At 36.3% G+C, this 10,983-nt stretch overlaps 1 protein-coding gene across 1 annotated transcript; it reads right to left on the bottom strand.

The window, feature by feature from the left end:
* Nucleotides 1-1,145: 1,145 nt before the first annotated feature.
* LOC131156387 (BTB/POZ domain-containing protein At5g48800) lies at nucleotides 1,146-5,731 on the bottom strand. Its single transcript, XM_058110023.1, has 5 exons — nucleotides 5,419-5,731; nucleotides 5,230-5,288; nucleotides 4,053-4,119; nucleotides 2,190-3,362; nucleotides 1,146-1,797 (listed from the first exon to the last, which is right to left on the bottom strand). Exons 1-5 carry the CDS (start codon nucleotides 5,452-5,454, stop codon nucleotides 1,279-1,281), a joined length of 1,854 nt encoding a protein of 617 aa, XP_057966006.1. The 5' UTR covers nucleotides 5,455-5,731; the 3' UTR covers nucleotides 1,146-1,278.
* Nucleotides 5,732-10,983: the final 5,252 nt, after the last annotated feature.

Consider the following 10,983-nt stretch of genomic DNA (forward strand, 5'->3'; position numbering starts at 1 on the left):
ACCATATAACATTAAATGCTCCTCATGATTATTTTAGAAAATATTTCAACAGTCGTCATCAAAATATTCATAAAAGTAAGAAATTAATATTTGTCCTTTTAATAATAACAAAATAAAAATAACAACAATAATTGAGCAATCTTTTCCAAAAGATGAAGGATGGAGATTGTTGTTACAGGAGCCTCGTTTCCCAGGCCACCTAAACAAGATTTGGTTTTTGAATATCCATATGTTCCGGCAATTTGCATTCTTTAACATCTATATCTCAAAATTCTCATGCACCAATTCTCAGCATGAATATTGAACATATCCTACACTTAAACCAAATGACCCTTTATTTCTCTACTTACATTTTAAGGTTGAGCATATATCCTACCCCACACCAACAAAAAAACATTAATCGGCAATTAAGGGCATGTTTGGTTCTAGAAAATATTTTTTATTTTTTATTTTTAACTTTTCAATGAACTACCAAAAAAAAGCATGACCACATTTTTCAAGTATTTGGCTCTGAGAACAATTTGAAATGCAAGACTGGGCACAAAGTAAGAGTATTTCACAAGGGAAACATTGCTTCTCGCGTGCTGACATGATGAGCAGGCAGGGCTTGGGCTCATGTCAGCTCGTGAGGATCGTAGACCAGTGACAAGCAGCATCACTCTTCATCATAAACTTCAGTAAGAGTCCTGGAAAATGGTTTTAGAATACAGGTTACAAGCATACTGAGTTGTAGGATATATGCCTGTCACGACTACATAAAGCTTTGATGACATTTCAGAAGTATTTTTTTATTCTGTCATTTGATCCACTACATAGAGACAATAATCTTCTGCTAAGTTCAGAAAATTTACTGATTTAAGCTAGCAAGGTAGTTTTCGCAACATTAACAAGACAATGTAAACATAGTGATAAAAGTGGACGATGCAAGCTTGAGGAAATAGTTTCGAGTATTGAACGGGAATGAGTTTGTTGCTGTGTTATAAATTTGTACAATTCAAGGACTTAGGTTTGATGTAAATTGAGCATTATATTAGTGAGTTAATGAGCTTTGTCAGTGTGTTTATGTTCTTTATTATGTGGAATTCAAAAAAGTATTGAGGTTATACTCACAGAAAACCATCACTTGCAATCAAAACGAGCCCCTATTGTTTGCCAACTCAATGCACCACTTAAAAGGGAAGAAGAAAAAAAAAAGCAGGTCACCAGGATCATGAATCTCAGTTACTCAGAAGAAATAGATAAATAAATAGGCTAGTTAATTAACTAAAGCATGCTCATTCATGTTCTTTCCATCACCTTAGAATCTGTTCTTTGCGAATTCTTGGAAGGAGAACTTGATCCCCTTGAAGAACTACTTCCAAAAAGGTTCAGCCTCCCAATCGTCCTTGAGAAAGAACTCATGAATCTACGGGAATTAGACTTCTCCATATTTCTCTTCATACACACATGCTCCTTCTCCAGATCATTCAGTCTCATCCGTAACCGTGCCAGTTCAAGCTTCAGCTCCCGGTTTTCTCGCCTCAGGGAAGCATAGTTGTCTCGGGGAGACATTGCTGCGCTGAGTGCACCGCTGCTGATCCGCCATGACTGGTGCATTGGCTTGGGTTCATCTTCGGGACAAGAGCAGCCTAAGGCATTTCGAAGCCTTAATTGCTCAAAATAGAGTACTTGGACAATTGATTGGAGAGGGAGGCGCTCGTTTTGCGCAGCATGTGCGCCAGCTTCTTGTGACAGCTTTTGGAAATCAATCAGCTTGCAGAGTCTCTTCCTGTCCGGGTCAGGTAAACCCTGATGTGCCTGAAATATATAAGAACTGGTTATAAAAATGTCATTTGTGTAGGGCCATTCTTGGTCCAGATCAATGTTGAAGGAGATGACTATTAGTTAATTCCTTGGATTAACCATAATAAATGAAGACTAGCCACATTCTGAAATAACTACAAATTCAGTTTAGTTCCATATAGCCTCTGTCCTCCCAATTTTTTTTAAAAAAACCTAAAAACTAAAAAAAAGAAATAGAGAGAAAAGATTCATTAATTCTACTAATAAAATTCTTCGATTCATTACTTCTAAGAAGAAAAACGGTAGCAGTGGTACTAATAATGATTAATAAATACCCCTAATTTCACGATTGTAAATTAATTTATACCATCAAGAAAGCAGTGTTACATGCTAATCATATCACATACTTTGAGGTAAATGTCTATGGCTCGATATAGCCCGTCATGAATAGTACGTGCATGTGCTGGTAAACTCTCTGCGATGACTATAAACTTGGCAAGTTTGAGGTTAGCATCAGGGGCTATTTCTGCAAGATAATTGTCCACTAACTTCGCAACTTTGACTAATGCGGTCTGAGAAGGTGACTCTGGACTATCAGATTCAAAAACAGAAGCATCTTCCATGTCATCTTCACTAACATCTTGCTGAGAAAAATTTACCAAGATCCTATGAACTGTGTCGACATCAAATAAAGTATCACCGGCATGACGGAAGGAGGGAATCAGAAGGTCATCAAGAGTAGCTATGTCCAGCTGGGACCCAATCCTCCTCTCAAGATCAAGCCTACTAGCAACTGTGCAATCAAGCATCACAGCACTGCGCAAAAGCCCAAAAAGAAAACTGATGGGAACAGCAAGCTTTTCAACAGGCAAAAGACTGATAATGGTCTCAACCACAAGCCTTTCTCGAGTGTTTGAACTGGCGACCAAATCAACTTTCTGTTGGCTAGATGGATTCCATAAGCTGGATTTCTTTGCCAACTCCTTTTGGGCATAATTTACAAGTGATGCACCAATACTCTCAGGACGGACGCCACGACATTTCATTGCCATTATGACCTTGTGGTACAAGTCAACCCGAAGAACAGAGAGATCTTCAATCCACCAGTCCCCATCACTTTTGGCCTGCCTGTTCATGTGCAGCCTACCTGAGCTGCTATACTCCAAGCGTGAGAAACTTGAAGCAATTTGCTCAACGCATGCCTTGGAGGCTATAGCATCGATGCAGCGGCTAACAACTTTCAGTTCATCAGCAAGAGGAAGTAGGTTTTCACATTGTTGCAACACTTCAACACACATTTCGAGGTTTTTGCACACAATGCTTTCAAGATATTCTTCAGTTCTCGAACCAAGATTATCTTTTGAAAATTCCTCATTCATTTCAAGGTAGTCAGAAACACAACACAGTTGAGCAACATTTGCAGATGTAATCTCGAAATTAATACCATAACAAAATTTCGCTGCAAGCTCAAATGACTCGGCACCTCCAGGTAGATTAAGGAGCTCTATCCTTGAAATATCAGAATCCCTGTGTTCTGCTACTAACTTTCGGATTCGGCCACTCCTTGAGACAAGAGGAAACTGCAATTGACATAAGATACACACAACCTTTTCTGAAAATCATAAAAATATTATCACATTGTATTGCATAAAAGATAGATCAGGAAATCATTCAAGGAACTGGAGCCACATCAAAGCATTAGGATTGAGCATTTTTTATAATTAGTCTTTTATTGAAATGACACTTTAATCTGACTGACAATTCCATGATTCTCCATTTTGTTGTAGAGAAAGTGGAGGAAAAGCTATGAAAATTAGGAATCTTGCTCTGTGGGGAGGGTGGGGGAGGTGCAGCATAGATTCTAAAATTTTGTACTGCAGGGATTTCCAGAGAATTTTGGATCGAACTGAGATCAGAAGGGGAATGGGTACTAGTGAAGAATATCTTTTATAGTTTTCACAGAAATCATAATTAAAAAGAGCATAATAGGTCAAATTTTGTGGGAGCACGTGCAAGATCTTAGCAATATGTACATATAATTTTAACTGTAAAAATTTATGATACTTATGAAAAAAACAACCAAAAAATTCTTGGAAAATTATATTCCTAACAATTGCTATTAAAATTTTTGAAGGAAAAAGTTCAAACTATGATATCTATCATGTGTTGCTAACTAAATGTAATTTCAAAGGTCGTCTTGTCCATTATAAAAGCAATGTTTCCAATCAGAGAAGAATGGAGAAGCTGAGATTGAGAATCCAGAAACTTACCTTATGTAATGCAAACATAACTCCATTCACTTCTATGGTAATATCACTAGGAACATCCCGGAAAATCCTAAAAGTGATCAACATCCAAATACTTCAAAAACAGGTAAAAATTATGCAAGAAAGATTAGAAAAAAAAAAATGGCTAGTGTTAGAATCCATAGTAGAATTTTTGGAAACTATTGAATAATCTTATTGAAGAAACAATCAGGTAGTAATATTGGAAGCACACATAAAATTTAATTTTTCCTTCTTAAAACCAGGTTGGCACAAGACTTAAACATAAAATTCTTATCGACTAAACCAAAGAGTTTTTTACATGTAGAAGTATTGACATCTAAGCCAGCATATTCATGAGTAGTTCTTGGTTCCTCAAAAAAGGTAATTATGGAATAGGATTGGAAAAAACCGAAGCAGTGAGAATTGATCTAAGAGTTCCATTGTTCCTTAAGCTGGAGAGAGATATATTTTCAACTCAGAGAAGAGATTCCTAGATTAACGTTCCAAACAGGGTGAGCAATAGAAAGATGGAATGAATTTACACTTTACAGATGCATCACGAGCTCTGGCCAATTGAAGCATCCTACATTACTGTGTGTAAAGGATGAGACCAGGTTCCTGATCTGTGAAATCCTGCACGCTCAAACTCTTCCCCTCCACACAAAAGATGTATATTTTTTTAAAAAAAGGACATTAGAATATGGTATTAGCTTTAGCTGGCCCAGCACCTTGGATGGAAGCATAATAAAGTGAAAGTTTCTGCTACCCACTTGATTCAAGTAAGACCAATGCCAAACTCCAATGTGAATTAACCTCTTAACCCCCTTCCATCAATCCACCACCAGTCCCCACAGCAAAGAAAATGAAAGAAATGCAAGCCCAGTACAAACACCCAAAGCTCACCAGCAAGAACCAACAAGTGAACCACAGAAAGATCCAAACAAACACCTCCACAATCTACCTCGGAACCTCCCCCAAGCCGAAACCCCGCCAAAGGAAAAAGAAAAATGCTTCACCCCACAAAACCAAAACAAGAAGATCCAAAATGGAAGTGAAGTAAAAAAAACAAAAACTTCAAAGGGGAAACAAAAAAACTACCCATAAAAGCAATCATTATAAACAAATCAGTACTGAAGCGAATTACATCAAAACAAAGACAATAACAAGGAAACAAACAAACCATTCATTGTATCTCTGCCTTGAACTCTTGGCCAAGGTGAGCTGCTGCTGCTGCTGCTGCTGCTTATCGTTCCGGTCCATAGAAAGCGAAAAGAAAGATGAGCCAGATGGAGAAATGGTTTAATAAAAGAGAGAAGAGAAGAGAGTGTGGTCAGTGTTACAGAAGGGGAGTGAGAAGAGAGGCAGAGACCCAGTTGCAGAAGTTGCTGTTGTGCGTGGAGTTCATTGGCCATTTTCGTCAAACAGGTGACGTTCAAAGCATAGATTGCAATCGTCCAAATCAATGGGCCTAGGTGGTGGGTCATCCTCTGCTTTCTCCTTCCCCCCTTACATTTTTTTTTTTCTCCTTAATCATTTGATATTGCAATTGAATTGTCTCAAACCTTTTCTTCTACGTCTGCTATTTGCCGTTCCATTCTACTATTAAATTTGCCATATCTGAGCTGGTAAAGAGGCGCAAAAAAAGGGAGCGTTTGTAACTTTGTTTAGGGAAAGTCAAAAGCTTTCTTGAACCTCACCTCCAGAGCACAGTGGCCGGTGGGTACAAAAAGTAGTTATCAGTTTTTGACATATTTTACTCTCTGTCCCTAAAAGTCATAATTATATTATTGTCTCTATGTTCCAATTATTCCGTATCGACCCAACGAAGTTCAACAGTTTTTCAAATTCACCCCCGGACCCTCTTTTTTTGGGATCAAGTGAAAGAACCCTTTACCAAAGAGACACCAAAGGTTAAGAGGCCAAAATTTCAAGAGCAGTTAACAAAGCTTTTACATGCTGATAGATCAAGCTAAAATTGTTCTTATTATATTTTAAAAATTCAAGAGACTTTACACTTACTGATATTTCTATTAATTATTTTAGAATATCGTGCTCTGAATTTGAAAAAAAAAAATTATATTTTTTAAGAGGGTCAATTGGGCCTTTACCACTACACTCATAACATAAAATACATCTTATGCATAACTGCATGTTGTTACGTGCCAATTTTATTTATGTTTTGTGCATTTACTCAACGAATTTGTCCATACCTCACCCAATGTTTGAACATATTACCCACCGCTACATATCTCATTTTGAAGTCGCTAAACAAAGTTGTTGTGAATATTCCCTTTATTTGACAATGAATTTTTAAATTAAATGGACTTATCATATTGTAAAAAAAAAAAAAAAAAATCTCACTTGGATGACATATTTTTGAATATGGAGTAAAATAATTCAAATGGCTTGACTTTTAAATTTTCAAAATAAATAAAGATTTTCTTATAAAGGCATAATATTCTTTACTATCTCTTTTGACTGCAGTAGCTCATATATCTCACATTGTGAAAGTTTAAATCTTTCATACACAATTATTTAACCTTTGAATGTAGCATTTATTGGGTAAAGTTTCATTAATTGATTTGGGTAAAGTTTCATTAATTGATTTGATGCTTTTCTAGATTGAGTTTTGATTGACCAAACAACAAACTCATAACTCTCTCTCTCCCTCTCTCGAAATTAGATTATTCTATAGAAGCCAAGTGAATTCGTGTTGTTGAGAATTCCACTTGTGAGTTTGTCCTACAATGAAAAAATTGAGTGGATGATGTATGTTTAGATACATGGTTGGGTCCAAGACCCAATAGGTTTAAGCTTTTGGGTCAAGTTAGTATTCACCCAAGTCTATTAAGTCTACCCATAGACTCCTTTGGTGCTAACAAGTGGTATCAGAGCCGATAGTTCATAACTCGGCGCGAATGATAGCGTAAAGTTGAAGTGCGAAGCTAATTATCTTGATGTGCTAACAGTTGGAGGACCAAGTGTGTAACCGAGGCCAATAAGGATCATCTAGGCTTGGAAGATGGATCCGAATAGGGTCAAGACATAGGAGGTAGATGTATTTTTGGTGTGATCCCAAGAGGGGGAGGGGGTGAATTGGATATTTAAAAATTTTCTAGGTCAAGTGGGCTATTACACAGTATATCACAACCTAGGATCAAACTAAATAGTTATAAATCTAACAGATGTATGGACGTTTAAATAAATTATACAAGTACCACCGTTACCCAATAAACTACAATATGATATCCAAGCACTGATGCAATAATATCAAGAGATAAATGTAAACATGCAAGTGCAGAATGTAAAAAGGATAGGGAGAGAGTGACACAAGATATGTTATCGAGGTTTGGCCAACACTTCTTACGTCCCCGCCTCAAGCCAAACTAGCTTAGAGGATTCCACTACCTTTACTTATTGGGTGGAGTGACACCATTACAACTTCTCCTTATGGGGCAAGGTAAACCCCGATTTAATTACTGGCTGAGTTAAACCAACAACTGCACCTTACAGGACGGTGCTTATAGTTCTCCTAACCGGTTCTGAACCAATTCGGTGCATGTTATAGGCCAGTGCAATCCTTTTCCAACTACACGCCACAAATACAATAATAATAAAGATTATGTGTACAAATAGAATGCTTCTACACCAAGAAAATGATGTACAACAATAAGCACAAATACACTCACAAATGATGGGAGATTAAACACAATAGAGATTTTGTTAATCTATATGACAACTCTTAAAAATGTGTGTATATATAAAAATATGTGAGAGTAAGATCTTTGATTCAAGATAAAATATTCTCTAAATGTATTATCAAAAGATCTTTCAAAACTTTGAGCTAATATCTCAAAAGATGTTTTTCAAATATAAAGTAGAGGAGATATTAGGATTTAAGCTTGCCAAAGATATTTATCAAAAGCACAAAGCAAGCTTTTGAATCTTGCAAAGACAAATGCTAAGATTCACAAGAAATGGAGAATTTTTCCCAAGAAATATTTATGACTAAAATACAATGGGAAGAACTCAAGCCTATTCTCTAAAAATCGTTTTCAACAATGCAAGAATGAAAGAGAGTGTAAGCTATGAAATAAATGTGTAATGCTCACAAAAATGAACACTTAACCCAAACTTCAAGTTGCAATTAAGGTGCAAATGAAGAAGGTGAGTATAATGCTCTCTTTCCAAATGAATATGCAAATAGATGTATGAAAGAGAGCAAGAAAAATAAGCTTGTATGCGAGTAAAATAGCAAGAATAGCACAAATAGTTTTAGAGAGAATATTTTGCTAATCAAAGGTGCTAATCCATCTTTGGAATGGAGTATATATAGAGTCCCCAAAAATTATAACCGTTAGGGACACGATAGGGATTTTAGAAATATTTAATGAAAAAAATAAACATGTTTAGCGCTTAAAAAATTCAGCAACCCGAGAGGGTCGGTCAACTGACATAAGTGTCGGTCAGCTGACCATGCAAAGAAAAACACCAACCCAAGAGGTTCGGTTGGCTGAGCATAATGCTAGTCGGTTGCGCCCTCTATGATTTTCAAATTATATTCAAGGCTCGATCGGTTAAGCATAGTGTTGGTCAACCATGCTAAGAGGGAAATCCTAACTTACGGAGGTTCGGTCGATCGAGGAAGATGTGTTCATTTTTTGTTGGTCGGCCGAGACTGTGCAAACAAACCAGCTAAGAAGGGTCGGTTGACTGAGGCGTTTATAATGCGCTATGGTCGGTCGACCAAGGTACTTTTAAAAAACAAGGTATGACCTAATTTTGACCTTAAAAAGATGTACCCCTATTTGTATAAGTATGACTTTTTAGATTAAGGGACCTAAGGCCAGTCTAAGGTCTTTGTAGAGCTTCCATTCCCATAATGCATCAATGCATTATTACAGACCCAAAATTAAATGCAATTACAATACAAATGAGATTTTTTCATCCTTTGCTTTTCATGCTACCATGTCATATCCTAGGTGATGTAGTCCTTTAGCTCCTTATAGCTTTGATAGTACCCTGACTTTGCGTGCTATATAAGAGAAATATTTGTTCAAGCACTAAATGCACAAGTGAGATTTCTTGGATTTTTCATAATCAAAACCGGATATGACTCATAAAGTCAATAATCTCCCCTTTTTTGATGATGACAATGTAAGAGCAAAAATGGGTACAACCTAAGAAGTCTCTCTCTAAGAATATGGGTAAATAAAAACCTATGATAATTCAAGCATATTCATGACAGAAGAAATTCATAGATATGCATCTAATTTTGTCATTAAGCTCAGATATCAACCTTACAAAATTATGCTTTAATTTTCCCTATAATTAGTTAACCAAAATTTTCTATTTTAGTTCTCCCCCTTTTGGCATCAGCAAAAGGGGTAAAAAAAATTCCTTTTAAGTAAGAGGATCATTGATAACTATCAGAGCCCTTAAGTGTTTGACTTAAAAGATCTTAAATAATAGCGTAGGTCATGAATTTTGATTTTCAGAACCTCCCCTATTTAAAGTTAGCATTAGATGTAAAGAGGTGAAGTCAATGCTTGTAGGAAAAGAAACTTTGTTGACCTTATTGGTCATATCCCGTTTTGATTATGACAAATACTTTGATATTTAATGGTTGTTGAGTTTGTATGCAGGACTAATCGGAAGTATCATATGGTGCAAGCACATGAACTTAAAGAAGACGAAGACTCAAAATGTTTATTCATTGTAATTTATATTTATCATTTTGGGTCTGCAATAGTAACATAGGAAAATGGTCTGTAATAATTAATACATTACATGCACGATAGGGTTGATAAGCTCAAGACCATAGATGGACCTTAGTGATTAATCGACCGAAGCCGGATTTTCTGACCAAAGTAAAAAGACCTTAGAAAAGACCCTAGGTTCCTATACAAACACTCAGAAAAATCTCCATTATCACAAATTCTATCAAAGGAAGCTTTTAATTTAAATCTGGACTGAAATGCACATTTTTAGTGTATTTGGTCGACCGAACTGTAATGCACAGAAGCATTCGATCGATCGAACCTTCACCAGGTCAATAGTCTGACCATGGTACGGTTGACCAAACCCTGCCTAGTTCAAGTCACCCGGTTGACCGAACTCCCTGGGGTCAACACTTTGACCTTTCGATTGACCAACCAGGAAAACACTTCAACGCCTTGGTCGACTGAAGGTCCTCGGGAGAAGCCACAGTTGTCTAGTCGACCGAACTTTTTAGTTCAAAGTGTCCCGGTTGACCAAACCACCCGAAAATGGAAAAATCGCCTTGGAACTCTTTGTCTGGTCGACCAAACTTTTAGTTCAAATTTCTCTCGGTCAACCGAACTTCGTCACTAGGTCAATCGAACCTCAAGTCTGGTCGACCGGTGCTATTGGGTTGCAATATTATTTTTACTGCCGTTAAATTTTTTAAACAAGGTTAATGGTGTTAAAATGTTTTTAAACAATCCTAATAATACCCTACATGTCCTGAACAGTTATATTTTTGGAGAACTCTATATATACCTCTTCATTTGCAAAAATTAGCATGAGATTAGCAATAATAATTAACAAATATCCTCTGATTTTCAAAAAGCCAAAATCTCATATTCAACTCATATACTACTCCTCTTACTCTTTCATATTGCAAATACTTCTTTGTAAGAGTATTCTTGTATTTTATCTCATCGAGCTTAAACTCTTTCTAGCTTGTTCATATTGAGATCTATTTTTCATAGAGAGTAAGCTTCTTTTTTTTCTAAGGGACTTCATAAATAAGCCTTATGTTGAAAAACTTCTTAGAGCTTCTGAGTTTTGCATTTTCATTGCAATACTCAAGAGTTCATATTGTTTTTGATTGCTAAAATATTTTATACATCATTTTCAAATATATCTCTTGTGCTTATCTTTGAGAAATTTATTTTGAGATATTTGCTTG

The sequence above is a fragment of the Malania oleifera genome, chromosome 5, assembly GCF_029873635.1.
Source record: "Malania oleifera isolate guangnan ecotype guangnan chromosome 5, ASM2987363v1, whole genome shotgun sequence".
NCBI lineage: Eukaryota > Viridiplantae > Streptophyta > Magnoliopsida > Santalales > Ximeniaceae > Malania > Malania oleifera.